The sequence below is a fragment of the Lontra canadensis genome, unplaced genomic scaffold (genome assembly GCF_010015895.1).
Source record: "Lontra canadensis isolate GAN:19392208 unplaced genomic scaffold, GSC_riverotter_1.0 scaffold56, whole genome shotgun sequence".
Lineage (NCBI taxonomy): Eukaryota > Metazoa > Chordata > Mammalia > Carnivora > Mustelidae > Lontra > Lontra canadensis.
The window spans coordinates 5,975,056-5,992,892 of record NW_022631050.1 but is presented as its reverse complement, the minus strand read 5'-3'; the positions used below and the strand labels follow the sequence as shown (position 1 = coordinate 5,992,892).

The 17,837-nt window shown below is 41.0% G+C and overlaps 1 protein-coding gene across 2 annotated transcripts in view; it reads left to right on the top strand.

Annotated features, from left to right (window-relative positions):
• Positions 1 to 15,522, top strand: part of PARL (presenilin associated rhomboid like) — a 50,479-nt gene extending 34,957 nt beyond the window's left edge. For both annotated transcript variants that reach the window (XM_032875472.1, XM_032875471.1), the window contains 3 exons: positions 10,726 to 10,827; positions 10,967 to 11,064; positions 15,192 to 15,522. In XM_032875472.1, coding sequence (XP_032731363.1) covers positions 10,726 to 10,827; positions 10,967 to 11,064; positions 15,192 to 15,303 — 312 coding nt within the window. In that variant the 3' untranslated portion in view covers positions 15,304 to 15,522. The remainder of the gene's footprint in view (positions 1 to 10,725; positions 10,828 to 10,966; positions 11,065 to 15,191) is intronic.
• The last annotated feature ends 2,315 nt before the right edge of the window (positions 15,523 to 17,837 follow it).

Below are 17,837 nucleotides of genomic sequence, written 5' to 3'. Positions count from 1 at the left end.
GGTGCCCCTGGGAGGGCATTTTGATGTGCCTTCAGACAAGTATTACTCTCATTTTACAGATAAACTGAAGTTCAAGATGAAAAGAGTTAGGCACATGCTATGGAATTAGACTGGGTTTGAATTCCAGCTCTTTTTCTATTGTTCTTCTGCCATGATGTTTTAAGATTTCTTCCATCTATCATTTTCTTTTTATTGAAGGAATTTTCTTTAGCCATTCTTTCAGTAAGTCTGCTAGTGATAAATTCTCTTAGGTTATTCTTTGAGAATGTCTGGCCCTTCCTTTTTGAAGGATATTTTCACTGGATAAAAAATTCCAGGCTGACATTTCTTTTGGCACCTGAAAAATGTTGTGCCACTTCTTTTTGGCCTCCATAGTCTGAAGAAAAATCCTGTGTTGTTCAAATAGCTTTTTGCCTATAGGGAAGGTGTTGTGGTCTCTTTGAAGATTTTTTTCTTTTTCTTGAGTTTTCAGAAGTTTGACCCTGTCTTGTCATGGATATCTTTGTGTTGATCTTGTTTGAGGTTTGTTTAGCTTCTTGAATCTAGAGTTTATGTCTTTTGGGAAACTTTCAGCCATTACTACTTGAAATACTTTTTCAGCCTCACCCTTTCTCCCTCCTCTGGAACTCTGATAACAGGACATTAGATCACTTATAATATCATGGGTCCCTGAAATTTGTTTTTTTTCTCAGTCTTGTCTTTCTGTTGTCTAGACTAGGTAATTGCTATTCTGTTTCAGATTTACGATTATTTTCTTTGTCCTTTCCTTTCTGCCTCAGCCCATTTATTGAGTGTTTTTAATTAGGGCACTGTGTTTTTCAGTTCTAAAGTTTACATTGTTCATTGTGTCTTCTGTTTCTTTGAGCTTTTCTATTTCTGTGCTATTTTTCACTCGTTTCAAGCATGTTTGTAATTGCTTATTAAAGCATTTTTATAATTGCTGTTTTAAAATGCCTGTCAGACAGGGCCCCGAGTGGCTCAGTCAGTTGGGCATCTGACTCTTCATTTTGGCTCAGGTCATGATCTCATGGGCCATGGGATGAAGCCTTGGGTGGGCTCTGTGCTCAGCGGGGAGTCTTGAGATCCTCTCCCCCTGTCCCACCCTGCTGCTTGCATGCTCCCACATGCTTTCTCTCTCAAGTAAATAAAATCTTAAAAAAAAAAAAAAAACTGTTTGTCAGCCAATTTTAATATCCATCTTGTTGGGGTCTATTGTCCTTTCTCATTCAAGTTGAGATTTTTGTGGTTCTTGGTATGGTGAGTGATTTTTTTAAATGAAACCTGAACATTTTAGATATTATGAGACTTTGAATTTTATTTAAATCTACTGTTTATCAGGCTGCCCCCTGACACTGCTCTGATGAGGGGAAGGGGTATGTTGACCATTATTGTCTGATGAGGTGTGGAGTTCCAGGTTTCCTACTCAGCCTCCTTTGACACCTAGGGTATGAGGGCTCTTGTTATTAAAGGGCAGGCCTGGGAATTCAGCCTCCTTTGTACACCTCTCCCGGCTAGGAGGAACAGGGTGCCTTGTTACTGCTGCCTGCATGGCCTCCACTGACTACCCTATCAACAGTGTTGGGATGCTGACTTGCCCTCTGCAAGAGTAGAAGCCTAGGCTTTCTGCTCAGCCTTTGTTGATGGGGATTGGGCCATAGCTTGTTCTTTTGTATTTGGCTGGAGTAGAGTGGTTGTTATCTAAAAGTTGATTGTCTTGCTAAGCAACCTTTTTTTGATCTTTGGCCACAGCATTTTAGGGTGTGGGGATGGACCCATTTTGTCTGAGTTCTTTGGTATTTCCAGGTGAAGAGCTTCTCCAGAGCCAAGTCTGAGTTACATGAGGTCAAAGGAAAACCCAGGGGACTCATCACTGTGTCATTCCTTAGGGTTCCAGCCAGGGTTCCTTTCCTCTCTCAGCCTTTTAGAGTCTTCTTACATTTGTTTCCTATGTAATGCCAGGGTTTTTAGCAGTACTCATTAGCTTGTGGAAACACAAAGCCCCTTAGAGCAAATTCATTTAAAATTCATAGTGCGAAAAAATCACACATGTGAACAATTATATGAAGATTATGTAAAGAATTATGAGGGGCTCCTGGGTGACTCAGTCGTTAAGCGTCTGCCTTCGGCTCAGGTCCATCATGATCCTAGTGTCCTAGAATCAAGCCCTGCATCGGGCTCCCTGCTCAGCAGGAAGCCTGCTTCTCCATCTCCCACTCCCCCTGCTTGTGTTCCCTCTCTCACTGTCTCTCTCTCTGTCAGATAAATAAAATCTTAAAGAATTATGAAAATTTACTTATGAAGCAAAAAATAATATGCACATATTGATTCCAAGTACATAACCAGTGTACATAAATTACTGGTGGAGAATAAAAGCTCTTCATCTCTAACCGTGGAGGCAGATGTCTAGAGTCTACACGAATTGGGTTTGACTCCCTGAAATTGCATCTAAGATATATAGGAATGTGAAATTTTTCTGAGGAGAAAGGGTCCATTTTCATTATAGTCTTAAAAGCCTCTGACTAGAAAAGGTAAAAATAAAGAATCTTTGCTTGGGGGTAGTCCCAAGCATTTGTCAAAAAAGCAAGTTGAGATTTAGACACATAAATGATTGTGTTTGTGTAGGTAAAAGTCACTTTGAGAAAGTTCTAGAAGGACAATGGAACTGCTCTCCATCTTTAACTTATAATAAGTACAATAAGATACAATCAGAAACTGGCTTTATGTAGAAATGCCCAGTAAAGAGAATTTTCTTTCATATTAAAATACCTGTAATGAGGACTTTAGTTGGAGAACATAATCATCTATGGAGATACAATCTAGAGCCACCTAACAACTTTAATGTTCTTTTATATCAGGTTATCAAATTCTCTTGGCCTCATTTGGAGAAGTGTATAATTTTATTGTTTTTTTTCCTCTGGGAAAATAAGGTTTCAATGATTTTGGGTTTTGTTGAGTTGACATTTTTAAGTTCGTTTAAAAATAAACCTAACATACTAGAGTTGCTCATAGGCTGTAAAGCCTGGAAGGTGATGAGCCACTGTTCACCCTAATTTTCCAATACTTAATGACATTAACACCTAGTCTGCTTAATAACAGTATGTGCTTACAGATTTTGGAGGCAGATGTGGAAGTTCCAGGCAGAACAGATCTTTCAGAATAAATATAAATATGTCCAGCATAACATGTTGCACCATGACCCAGCAAGTGTTGTGGGGAAATATGCCAACAGTCTTCTGCGATGGTTCTGATAGCCTTGGAATTTGCTGTGACCCATTTAGATCCTGGACTACGGAACCAGGGAAAAGCGAACAAATGATGGAGGCCGTTTGTATGCATGTGTGTATTTCGACACAATCCGTGATCTCCCTGTTAAGGGAAGTCAGGATTTTAGAAAAACCTTGTGTGCTAGACTTGTGTTAGAAGCCAGTTTGGCCAGTATTCAAGAGCAGACAGTTGATCTTAAATATGGAAGATAGAATTCCGGCTCCTAACCTCCGCTGTGTAATTGCAGGCTCCACCAACACTCACCGTGCCTTTAGTAGGCGGTGGAGGTTTGTTTGCTTGTTGTTCGCATTTTTTTCAGCCTGAGCACTGGGGATTTTTTTGCCCACTTAACTTCCACTTAGGTCTTTGGGGACATTCGTACCGTTCTTCCATCCTGCGGTTACCCCAGCCCATTCCTGGGAAGGCAGCTTGAGCTAGTTTCCCTGTTTGGGTCAGCTGGCAACTATGTATTAGAGAGTTGGGATTTCTGGGATCCTGGGACTGCTAACACTTTAAAGTATTAATAATTACTGGAATGTCAAATAACCTTATGTTTTGAAGCAGCCCTTTGTAGAAGTGGTGGTTGAGAGAAGTAGATGCTATTTTTCAGAAATAGTGTTTTTAGTATGAAAATGTAGGACCTGGGACACCTGGGTGGCTCAGCTGATTACGCATCTGCCTTTGGCTCAGGTCTTGATCCTAGAGTCCCAGGATCAAGCCCCAAGTTGGGCTCCCAGCTCAGCGGGGAGTGTGCTTCTCCCTCTGACCCTCTCCACTTTAATGCTTGCTCACTCACTCTCTCAAATAGTCTTTTTTTTTTTTTTTTTTTTTTAAAGAAAATGTCCTTTTATTTATAGGGGTAATCAATTACAGTCAACTATAGAAGCATCTTTTATAAAAATCACTGTTAGGTGTCTTTTTTAAAATATCCTATTTAGAAATTAAATCTTACAGAAAACTTGCAGTACAAAGGACTCCTAAGTCTTTGAAAAAAAGAAAAAAAAGCAACTTGGGTTTAATGAGATAGAATTGATGTACAAAAGTCTGCACGTGTTTAAAGTTTATATATGGGTAAGCTCAGGCATGTGGACACCCATGGAGCCAATGCCAGAATCAGGATAATGAACGTATTCATCATCCCTGAAAGTTTCCTGGTGTTCCTTGGTAGCCCCTTCTTCTCCTTCTCCCCGCATTGTTGGGCAATAACTCCTCTCCTTTCTGTCATGATAGTTTCATTTGTGCTTATTTTCTACAGTTTAATGTTCATGGAATCATCCGGCATGTACTCCTTTTTGTTACTGTTCTGGCTTCCATTACTCTGTGGTTATTTTGAAATTCATCCATGAAGTTCTGTGTATCAGTTTCTTCTTTGAATGGGTGGCAAATGTTCCGTTGTATGAATATGCCAGAATATGTATATCCATTCACATGGTGGACATTTGGGTTGTTTCTAGTTTTAGCTGTTGCAGAAAAGCTGCTGTGAACCTTTGTGTGTAACTTCGTGTGGATGTGTGCTTTTATTTCTCTTGTGCTGATACCTAGGAGTGGAATGGCCAGATCATATGGCAAATAAGTATTTAACTTTTGAGGAACTTCCAAATAGTCTTCCAGAGTGGTTATAGTATTTTACTTTCCCACCAGCAGTGTGTGATATTTTCAGTTTCTTCAGATCTTCACCAACACTTGGTCAGTCTTTTTTTTTTTTTTTTTAAATTTTTTTTTTTTTAAGATTTTATTTATTTATTTGACAGAGAGAGATCACAAGTAGATGGAGAGGCAGGCAGAGAGAGAGAGAGAGGGAAGCAGGCTCCCTGCTGAGCAGAGAGCCCGATGCGGGACTCGATCCCAGGACCCTGAGATCATGACCTGAGCCGAAGGCAGCGGCTTAACCCACTGAGCCACCCAGGCACCCTTGGTCAGTCTTTTTAATTTGTAATCAGTATATAGTGATATCTGTGTGGTTTTAATTTTTATTTCTTTAATGATTAATGATGTTGATCAGTTTTTCATGTGCTTATTTGCTATCCATATATCTTCTCTGAAGTGTTCAAATATTTTGCCTGATCTTTATATGTTTTGAATTCTGTATACAAGTCCTGTATCAGATTTGAGATATACCAGTATTCTCTTTTAGCTTGTATCTTGCCTTTTCTCCACAGTGTCATTTGAAGACTGCTATTTTTTAGTTTATGTGTAGTCTGATTTACTAATTTTTTTTTCTTAAGGATCATGCTTTTTGGTTTCATAACTATAAAATGTTGGCTTAGCTTACAGTCAGAGGTTTTCTCCTATTTTTTTTCAAAGGTTTTTATTTTACATTTTACATTTAAGTTGTGTTTCACTTTGAAAGAACTGCAAAAGACTCTTGAACCACAGTCACCAGCTTTTCATATTTTGCCACATTTCACTTACCATTTTCTCTATATATACATATTGTTTTTTCTGAACTATTTGCAAATAGGTTGCATATATCATGTCCTTTTACCCCTAAATACTTCAGTGTATATTTCTAAGAATATGAATATTCTTGTATCTTTCCATAGTTCGGTTATCAAATTCAGGAAATTTAATGTTGATACAATATAACTTCATTTATAGAACATATTCCAGTTTGTCCCAATAATGTCTTTTGTAGCTATTTTTCCCCCTCTGAAATCATGTACTACATTTAGTGGTTGTGTCTTATTTATGGTCTCCTAAAAGCTGGAACATCTTCTGCAACTTTTTTTTTTCCAACTGAGCTTTGGTTTCCATAACATACTAGTTTTGGTGTATAGCATAATGATTTGACATTTGTATATGTATATAAAAGTATATATATATATATATATATATATATATGTATTTTTTAAGATTTTATTTATTTATTTGATAGAGATCACAAGCAGGCAGAGAGGCAGGCAGAGAGAGGGGGAAGCAGGCTCCCCACCGAGCAGAGAGCCCGATGTAGGGCTCAATCCCAGGACCCTGAGATCATGACCTGAGCAGAAGGCAGAGGCTTAACCCACTGAGCCACCCAGGCGCCCCTGACATTTGTATATATTGCAGAATGATCACCACAATAAGTCTAGTTAACATAGTTAAGCCTATTACCAATTATTGTTATACTTTTTTTTTCCTTGTGATAAGAACTTTTAAGATCTATTCTCTCAGCAACTTTCAAATATGCTACACAGTATTAGTAACTGTGGTTGCTGTGCTGTACGTTACATCCCCATGAATTACATATTTTATAATTGAAAGCTTGTACCTTTTGTCCTCCTTCACCCATTTTGGCCCTCCCCATTCCTGACTCTGGCAGCCACCAATCTGTTCTTTCCATACATGGTCTTGTTTCTTATTTGTTTTTGTTGTTGTTGTTGTTGTTGTTTTTTAAGATTCCGTACATAAGTGAAATCATCCAGTATTTGCCTTTCTCTGCCTTATTTCACTTGGCATGCCCTTAAGGTCAATCCATGTTGTCACAAATGGCAAGATTTTCTTCCTTCATTCATTCACTCATTCATTTAAGATTTTATTTATTATCTTAGAGAGAGTGTGCACAAGCGGGGGTGGGGATGGGGCAGAGCAGAGGGAGAGTGAGAGAATCCCAGGCAGCTTCCCTGCTGAGCCCCGAGCCCAACACGGGGCTCAATCTTAAAACCCTGAGATCATGACCCAAGCCAAAGTCATGAGTTAGATGCCCAACTGACTGAGCCACCCAGGCACCCCAAGATTTCCTTTTTAATGTCTGAATAATACTCGTGTGTGTGTTTGTACACCACATTTTATCTGATCATCTATCAATAGACACAGGTTATTTCCCTAACTTAGCTGTTGTAAATAACTCTAGTATGAACACGGGGGTGCATATACCTTTTTGAGTTAGTGTCTTTGGATAAATACACAGAAGTAAAATTACTGGGTCATATGATAATTCTGTTTTTAATTTTTAAAATATTTTTTTAAAGATTTAATTTATTTATTGAGAGAAAGAGTGCACAAATGAGGGGAGGGGCAAAAGGAGGGGGGGAGAGAGAGTATCTTAGAGCAGACTGTGCTAAGCAGGGAGCCTGACATGGGGCTTGATCTCCCAACCTGGAGATTATGCCCTGAGTAGAAATCAAGAGTCTAATGCCCAACTGACTGAGCTACCCAGGTGTCCCTTTGGTTTTAATTTTTTTTAGGAACTTCCATGCGGTTTTCCATAGTGGTTGTACCAATTTACAGTCCCATCAGTGGTGCATGAGGGTTCCTTTTTCTCCACATCCTTGCCAACACTTGTTTTCTTTTTTGATAATAGCCATTCTGACAGGTGTGAGGTGATAGCTCACTGTGATTTTGATTAGCATTTCCCTGATTACTGATGTTGAGCACCTCTTCATGTGTCGACTGGCCATCTGAATGTCTGTTTTGGGAAAATGTCTGCAGATCTTCTGCCAGTTTTAAATTGGTTCATGTTTTTTTGCTATTGAGTTATATGAGTTCTTTATATATTTCAGAAATTAATCCCTTATCAGATATAATTTGCAAATATTTTCTCCACTTGGAAGGTTGTCTTTTCATTTTATTGATGGTTTCCTCTTGCTGTGCAGAAGCTTTCGTGTTTGATGTAGTTCTGCTTGTTGCTTTTGGGCAGCCCTTTTTTCCCCATGTCATTAAGTTTTGAACAGTACAGGTCAGATATTTATTAGAATGTCCATCAATTGGGTTTGTCTGGTTCCTCATGATAAGATGCTGATTGTGTGTTTTGGTTGGAATGCTACACGAGTGGTGTTATGTCCTCAGATAACCCCAAATGGAAGCACCTAATGCCCATTTGCCCCTTAATGTCCTTTTTTTGACTGGTTGTTATCCTGCTTCTCTACTGTAAAGTTACTATTTTCCTTTACCTTTTAAAATCAATATGTAATTTGTGAGAAGATGCTTTGGGATTTATCTAAGTATCAGGGTCTCATTTGTCACCTCCCTGAAATGTGAAGCATCCATTTATTATTCTGGCTTGAATCAGTTTTTGCTGTGATGGTTGTAAAGGTGTAGGTCTCAATAGCTTTCCCTATGTTAGCATCTTCTATAACCATAACTTGCCAAACTAAAACATTAGTATTGGTAGAACATTGTTTAACTGCAGACCATAGGGGTGCCTGGGTGGCCTCAGTCATTAAGCATCTGCCTTCAGCTCAGGTCATGATCCCAGGGTCCTGGGATCGAGCCCCACTTCAGGCTCCCTGCTTTTTGGGAAGCCTGCTTCTCCCTCTCTGACTCCCCCTGCTTGTTTTTCCCTCTCTCGCTGTGTCTCTTTCTCTCAACTAAATAAATAAAATCTGAAACAAAACCCAAAAAAAACCCCTGCAGACTATATCTGGATTTCCAATTTTCCTATGATGTTCTTTTTTTTTTTTCCAGGATACTACCTTGCATTTAATTATGATGCCTTTTTAGTATCGTATAGTCTGATGGTTTCTCAGTCTTTGTCTTTCATAATCTTGATACTTTAGAAGAATGTGGGAATATGTTTTGTAGAATGTTCCTCATGGAGGTTTTATTATTATTATTATTATTATACATATATAATATATATATACATATAATACACACACACACACACACACACACATATATATATATATATTTTTTTTTTTTTTTTAAGGATTTTTAAGTAATCTCTACATCTACTGTGGGGCTTGAACTCAACCCTAAGATTGAGTCAAATGCTCTACCAATTGAGCCAGATAGATGCCTCAGACTTTTATTATTTTAATAAGTGACTAGAACTGAGAACTTTGGCAGAAGATGAATGAAGTTAAAGTGCTGACTTCCCTTTGCCCTCCCCCTAGGCCCCAGCTGCACTCAGCTTCTTTGCATTTCTCCCTCTCACTATACTTCTGATCTCCAGCCTTGGTGCAAGCTGGTTTTCTGCCTGGAACACTCTTTTCATCTCCCCCCTTTCTAAAAGATGGGCCAGTGCCTGGTGATCCTTCCGTGCAAAACTTGATGCCATTTAGGAGCCCTGAGCTTACATCAGCTGTCCCTTCCATGTGCTGGCGTAGTATGCCCTGCTTCCCCAGAATAGCTGATCATGTTTTGTTGTTTTTACTTCTGACCCCTAAGCTCCATTAAGGAAGGGACTGCTGGTTTTCCCTCTGTACTCCCACCATCTAGCATCGTGCCTGGCATAAAGTAGGGCTCAAGTATTTAGATGAATGATGATTATCGTGAGATTTAATGTGAACTAAGGATTATGATCTAATTTCTCAAGTATTCTACCATTTAGACGAAGTGGGCACATGTCTAACATAAAGAGTTTAATTAGCATTATTTATCCAGGAGATACTTCATAGCCGTTGTACATTTAAGTTACAAAGGTTATGTGGCAACCTGGAAAAACACATGATTTTTAAAAATACAGCCATTATAATTTCAACTACAATAAGAATTTCAGCTATAACAAGAATTGGTTGACTTATTGATCATAAGGTTGTAACATTTAGGGTTTTGTTTTTTATTTGTTGTTGTTTTTCTAGTAAACTCTAGGCCCAACATGGGGTTTGAACTCCCAACCCTGAGATCAAGAGTTGTGTGCTTTACCGACTGAGCCAGCCAGGCACACTGACATTTAGATCTTTATTCTCTAATATGAGGTCGTTGGGAGAAGTGCTTCTTAGGCAGGCAGATATATGTGTGTCCCTGGGAGGATACTGTGATGGGTGGGTCATGCAGAACCATGAGACAGACATGGCATGCTTTCCTGAGGCAGAGCATTTGTGCAGAAGTTTTAAAATGTTTAGTTTTATTATGAAGTAGGGTGCAAATTTCACGTGTGTATTTGTTTTTTAGAAAAAGCATTATGGTGCCTCCTTAGTGCAGTAGGCAGCACATCAGTCTCATAGAAAAAGCATTGTATTTGGAAGAAATTCATGTATGTGGGTTTCTTTGGGCAAATTCATGTCACACTCTGGGTGAATTGGCTTTGTGGAAATTTGAGAATTTATTTTTAGTTATTCAGTGAAATCCCTGAAGTTCATTAAGCGCTCACATGCTGGTTGTTACACATTTTGTTCTTTTTTTTTTTTTTTTTTTAAAGATTTTATTTATTTATTTGACAGAGAGATCACAAGTAGGCAGAGAGGCAGGCAGAGAGAGAGGGGGAAGCGGGCTCTGACCCAAGACCCTGAGATCATGACCTGAGCCGAAGGCAGAGGCTTAACCCACTGAGCCACCAAGGTCCCACATCTTGTTCTTTCTAGGTGGTCACCATGCAGTGGACTTGCAGCCCCTTTGCCTGATATTTTCTGTGTTAATAACTAAAAGCTTTTAAACTTTGTGCTCACCCTAGAAATGTGTGGCTTATAAATATAAATATAAAATAAATAATACAAATAATATATAAATAAATATAAAAAGTATTGCTACTTTAGATATTATAGTCACTAAACAGCTGCACATTGAGATTCTCACATGTTCATGTGTGTTCATTTGCAGTCAGGCGCAATCATGACCGTCCTTGCTGCTGTCTGCACGAAGATCCCAGAAGGGAGGCTTGCCATTATCTTCCTTCCAATGTTCACATTCACGGCAGGGAATGTGAGTATTTTTATGAAGTGAAGTGCTGGGGACAGTGGTGATATTTTTACATTGACAGAATTCTTGCCCTTAAATTAGAAATGTCAATGCTGGAGGAATCAAAGTTGTACCAGTTCTGTTCTCTTTTGCTGGCTTTTAGGCCCTAAAAGCCATTATTGCCATGGATACAGCTGGAATGATCCTGGGATGGAAATTTTTTGATCATGCAGCACATCTTGGGGGAGCTCTCTTTGGAATGTAAGTATGAGTATAACTGATTGCTACACTGCCTTCTTGGGTCCTCTCCCCCCTGCCCACCTTAGGAAGGCAGAGGAAGGCAGTTAACTCTGGGATGGAAGCAGGGGCAGGTGAGGGTGGGAGGGTGAGAAAACTTGCACACAGTTTGCTTTAGCCTTGCCTGACTTCACCACATGAGGTAGGAGAAGAATTAAAGTCTTGGCCCAGCCTAGTTGTTGGTGGAGCTATTGTGCCTTTGACCTACCCTTGATCTCCATTCATCCCAACTCAGGAGCTGTCAGGATTCCTACCCCCTCTTGGGATACTGTTCCCCACCCCCAGTGTGCGCTGTTTTCTCCTTTCCGCACTCTCAGGCCTCCTCTCCTGCCACCACTCACCTCCCTGTCACCAGTGCTGGGCAGACACAAAGTGGACGCTGCCTGGCCAGATGTCCAGGTGTGTGGTGCTGTCTGAACAAGTAGAGGCTGGGGATCCTAACCTGTGTTTACTGGGCATCTGTTAGGTGGCAGGCTCTGAGCTAGTGGTTTCCATTCTACTCTTACTACTTTCATTTTTCTGATGGGAAACAGGCTCAAAAGTGATCTTCCCCAGGTCGGATAGCTAGGAGCAGAGCAAAGATTTAAACCCAGATCCAAAGTCCCTTCCACCTCCATCACACCATATCGAGTATAATAGCACAGTGTTCACAAGATCTTCCATTTGGGTGTTACACGATGGAATTTTGCCTAAAACATAGTGGCGCTGGAGCGACTATCACAGAACCTCAGGACTCCTGGAGCCCGTCTGACCAGGAGAGTCCCTTCAGCAGAGTCACGTACTAGATCCCCTGATGGACTGTTTTTTTCCTGCATAAATGTTGCTTTTTGTGGCATTTACTTGGTTTTTACTTTTTTTTTTTATGACAATGGAAAACTTAAGCTTTTTAATTAAAAAAAAAAAAAAGAAAAGAAAAATCTATTCTAAGTGGAGCAGTTTTGCCCAGTAGGCGGTGGAACTAAATGCCATTATGCCATTTATAATTTTCAGTGATGATTAAAGAATCGCATATGTGAGTTCTGGCTTTAACAGCAGCACATTATAAATAGTAGAAACTGACCTGATATTACAATGTGAGAAACATAAAGACTTAGGAAAAACGGTTCTGTTTTATGAACTCTAAATTTATCTCTCTGGATCCTCCCATTTATACTTAAAGGATCTTCTCCCCAGCAGGTTTTTATTCTTCTGAACTATAATTAGATGACCTTTTCCATTCTGAAAATAATTGGGTCAAATGTATTTTAAAGAACAGGATCTGAAAGGCAGAGGAATCCCTTCTCTTTGCGGTTTCTAATTTCAGCTCCTTTCATTTACTAGATCGCAGTCACATCCAGAATGCATCTTTTCCAACATCTTTAATTCAGTTAGTAAAGCTAAATATTTAGAAAATCATACTGATGGTAAAGATTCCTTTAGTATCCTCCTGCATATTTCCTTGACTCTGTGTCCCTCACCTTGTACTTTTGCAATAATAAGCACTAACATGTATTGAGTATTTGCTGTGTGCCCAAGCTAAGGGCTGATTTAATACTCTTAAACCCTGTGGGGTATTCATTTTATGGGAAGGAACTGCTTTATTTTATTTAATTTTTTCAAAGATTTTATTTTTTTGAGAGAGAGCGCATGAATGGGAAGGAGGGTCAGAGGAAGAAGAAACAGACTCCCCACTGAGCAGGGAGCCCAACTTGGGGTTCGATCCCAGGACTCCGAGATCATGAACTGAGCTGAGAGCAGATGCTTAACTGATTGAGCCAGCCACACAGGCATCCCAGAAACTGCTTTAAAGAAGGCAGCTGTTGGAAGTCACACAGCTAGTCCTTGCAGAGCTGAGTTTCAGAGTGAGCACTGGGCTGTGCGGCTGCTGCTGAACAAACCCAAAACACCAAATCAAAACAGAAATTGATGACTTTAAAGTGTTTTCCTTCTTTTATTTTATTTTATTTATTTATTTTAAGATTTTATTTATTTATTTGACAGACAGAGATCACAAGGAGGCAGAGAGGCAGGCAGGGAGAGAGGAGGAAGCACACTCCCTGCTGAGCAGAGAGCCTGACGCGGGGCTGGATCCCAGGACCCTGGGACCACAACCTGAGCCGAAGGCAGAGGCTTTAACCCACCGAGCCACCCAGGCGCCCCTAAAGTGTTTTCCTTCTTTTAATTTAGCCAAATGACCAATTATATTTGAACTTCCAAGTATAATCAGAACAGTTTACCTGTAATATTCAAGTATTTGACTCTCCACTTGAAATGAGAGGGTTACAGAGTGTCTTGGGAAGACCTTTATTAATGGAGAGCTCCTAACAAGTGATTCATTTCTTGCAGGAGTTTTACGATTGCATTCGAATCTTAAGTGATCCTTTTTCTCTTATTCTGAGTTCACCATAAAATTTGACTAAGCCCAAAAGAATTTTGTAGCATGGCTTTTAATTGCATGTTTTTAAAAATGTCTTTTCTTTCTCTAAATTTACTGATTACTCTATTTTTCAACATTTTAATTATGACTACTTTTAACTATATTTAGTGAGTATTAAAATTCAAGTACTTTAAAAAGATTTCAGTACTTTATAATAAACATTCAGAACATTAAAAAATTGAAACATTAAACTGATATTTTGATACAAATCTGAGCCATTTAAATAGAGCATTTTTCCAGTCAGGTGTCTGGGGAGATGCAGAGATTAACAGAGTCTGGTCTCTGCCTCAGGGAACATGAAATCTGTTTGGGCAAACCAGAGCAAAAATAAAGGTGTCAGTCATGCAGCTTTCAATAACAGCCATTCCAAATGAATCCCACCTCCTCCAGGAAGCCCTCCCAGCCTTCCTGTAGCTCAGGAGAGGAGGAGGTAGGTGCCCCTGAGTTACTCTACAACTGTGCCCCTCTCAAGTAGAGCTTCTAGTCTTGTAGTACATAGACCTTTGGGCTTCTAAAGGCAGGCCCTGCTCATTGGCACTCAGCTGTGTGTTCCTCAACTTCCAGTAGGTGCTCTCTGGATGCTGCAGTAGTGGTGAGGGCACAGCTTTCAGAGTCAGATGAGGTTCTGGTGTCCTTTCCGGTGATCTCAAGTTGCGTAGCCGGGGCAGGGTAAATTACTAAACCTCTTGGTGCTTCAGCTTCCTCAGCTCATTGCTTCAGGCTGCTTTCAGGCAGTTTTAAATGCACAGAATGGGGATTGGAATTGTACTTTAAAAGATGGGGAGTTGGGGCACCTGGGTGGTTCAGTGGGTTAAGCCTCTGCCTTCGGCTCAGGTCATGGTCTCAGGGCCCGCATCAGGCTCTCTGCTCAGCGGGGAGCTTGCTTCCCCCTCTCTCTGCTTGCCTCTGTGCCTACTTCTGATCACTCTCTCTGTCAAATAAATAAAACCTTAAAAAAAAAAAAAGATGGGGAGAATTTGGATCAACAGATGATCCTTTGTGTAGCCAGGTAGGAGGTGATGAGAAGCATTTAAACTGTTGCATCTGGCTAGCTCACTTGGTTAAGGTCTGCCTTTAGCTCAGATCCTGGGTCCTGAATCCTGGGATGGAACCCAACACCCCACCCCCCACCCCTCCCAACCTGGCATGCTCAGCAGGGAGCCTGAGGGAGAACCCTCTACCCACACCCCACCTGTGCTCTTGCGCTCTCTCAAGTAAATAAAATCTTAAAAAGCTATTGAAGCCATCATTAGTGACTTCGAATGCTGACATTTCTTATATTTAATGTAATGATGGGAGACCAGGCTTAAAATCTGTCTGACCTTCAGGTGAGTTCTTGACCGACTGCTTAGAAGCTCTTAGCCCCTGAGCAAATTGCTTTCCCTGAGACTTGGTTTCCTCATGTCTTCATGGGGATTGATGCTTAATTGCAGTGGTGAATCAACAGTAATATGTGTCATACATGGTCTGGCCTGCTTCGGCCTTTCACATACTCCATATTAAAGGTGAATCATTGCTCTATAGCAAATAAATTAATCAGGTATTTAATAAGCAAGATAGTAAATGACCATGGCATTCATTTTTTTAAAATGTCAACTTGATATCATCATGGTAGTTAACATTAGTATGTCATACTGTTTGAATGTTGAACTTGGTTTGTTTTTCTTTTTCCCAGATGGTATATCACTTATGGTCATGAACTCATTTGGAAGAACAGGGAGCCTCTAGTGAAAATTTGGCATGAAATGAGGACTAACAGCCCCAAAAAAGGAGGCGGCTCGAAGTAAAACTGGGATTGGATGAGACTGGTGCGTGTGTCCTGTGCTGCCCCAAGAGTCCCAGGACACATCGGCCCTGGAGTGACCACGTCTTTGCTCCTGCCTGGAAGATACCCAGCACTGAGCTTTCCCAATATTTTAAACTCTATCCCCAGTACATGTCTTATTAGAAAGTGAATTATGACAAAGTTGTGAAATAAAGGTTTCTATCTCTAGTTTGTAAACAGAGGGTGTGTGTCCCTTTTGAAGAGCGCTGATGCTGCCCTGGAATCGTGCTGTTATATTGGATGTAGCGGGAGCTGTGAACTCGGTGGAACTGTGCAGGGAAGGTCTGACTGAGACTCAGATGCTTGTTTTTGTACTTTGGCCTTCTTGCATCTCTGCTTACTCACCTATCCCTTTCCTTGGTTGGTTGGCAGGTTAAAAACAAAAAAATCTTCTGTCCGTCATGACTGAAATAACAGAGGTAGTACTTTCTAAGTTTTCCTAAGAAAGGTAATGTTTTCTGGCAGTGAGTGGCATATACAAAAAGCTATTTTTAGGCTTCGTTTTCTAGATTAAAATTGTAGCTAATTTAAGCCTTAGAAGGAAATAACTTGGATAAATTCAGACTTGAATCTGAGCCTAATTGCATCTTATATTTGAAAATGTACATTCTTTGAATTGAGGCATCATACTGAAATAGCAGAGTGGCCATCAGAACAGCTTCCCTGTGGTTGAATTTGTGCTTGCCCTCATGATTGAAAATTATTTCTAGGAAATGCATTTTGAGAATTTAATAGTATTTGTTGAGATGATTTATAGGAGAGTTTTCTGTCTTTGGTGGCCTCGAGATAATACCGGTTCTTGCACTTGGAGGGAGTGCAGCCAGCTGTCGTGGAGGGGGTCAGGCTTTATGGAAAGGAGTGAGTTGTGCCCACCTCACAGTGCTGAGCTGAAAGGTAGCATGTCCCCACACAGAGGACTTGTGTAGGATTTGACAGTTCATATTCTTTTTCCCCCAGATTCTTCTCTAGTGAAATACCAATTATTCTTACCAGGCAGAAAGGATTCTATCCTAATGTCACTTCCAGGAGAGAGAGAGAAAGTGAGTGAGTGTGTGTGTGTGTGTGTGTGTGTTTCTTTTGTCCTAGCCCTCATTTTGCCAGTAAGGAACCAGGGTAGTTGTGTGTGGGAACTGCTCGGGGTCACACTGCTGTGCTTTGACATTATGAACATACTACACTAACAACCCGGTGAGACACAGATGAGGCAAGAAGCATTTCCCAGAGATGGGATGGGAGGCTGAGATCACATGGACATTTCGTATGGAGTCCAAAATGAAATTTATGTGTTGCTGTGGGCAGACTAGGGACACGGACTGTGAAGACATGTTTTCCTGCTTTGTGATGGTTAGGGAGGGAGCTTTTAGAAGGTCAAGTCCCTAAATCACTTCTCTGTCCAGAACGTCCCTCAGTGCTAGTGCCTTTCAACAGGCAAATACCATTCTCTCCGGGAGAGGCCTGGTGAAGGGAGCCCAGCCCTGGAAGCATGAGCCTTGCAGTCGAGAGCTTTGGCAGTTGTCCCTACTCTTTGCCTACTAGGGTGTTTTCTCACTGTGGCTTCTCTGCTGACACCTGAGCACCCAAAGGCCATGTTCTGCCTGGCTCATGTGCCTCTTGGGCTGTGCCTCCTGAACTGGCCTGTTAAGTGTGGTACCCCCAGGAAAGCAGCTGTCTTGTCTCACTCTACCTCCCCTCGCTTCAGTTATCTTCATGAGGATGTCTTCTGAGCTCTGGGCCTGTGGACTGTTTCCGTCCTTAGTTCATGCATCTACTGTATTCCAGGTATGGTTTCAGGTGCTGGGATCCCACTGCATAGACCTCTCAAGTATCACTCCTGGCTTAAGGAGTGATCTCACCAATTGGAAGTCAGAAACTTGGGAGCCATTCTAGATTTCTTCCCCTCCCATGTCTAGAATCCAGTGCCCCTTCCATTCCCAGTGCCTGTGCCTTAGTTCAGTCCCTCATCTCTAACCTGGACTGTTGAGACTATTCTCCAGCTGGTCTCTAAAATTTCCTTGTGTGTCTTCATATGGCCACAGAGTGCTGAAAACACTTCAGTCATTCCGTATTGTCGTCCATGAAAAACTCGTGGCTCCCGAGGCTCTCTGATCCAGCCTCTGATGCCTTTGGCTGAACCTCCCAATCCCCTATCCTGCATTTCCACCCTGAACCAACTACCCTCCCTCATTACAGGTGGCGGGGCCAGCTGCCCTCCCTCACTTGCTTTATCCAGTTCTCTTGTTGCCTACTACACTGAACCTCTGGGGTCCCCCAGCATTATTCCAGGCACAGAGTAAGTGCTCTTTGTTGCTTAATGAATGATGAAGAAATAAAAGGAAGAGCTATCACTTTTTTTTCCTTTTTCCCTGCAGGATGGAGTATTTATTCTCCAATGTCCCAAGTGGCTATCCCAGGGCCCTGGAGTATGGAGGTCACAGAAAGCTTGTCCAGCCCAGGGAGAGCAGGTATGTAACTTTACAGTGACTTCCCAGTGTGCTC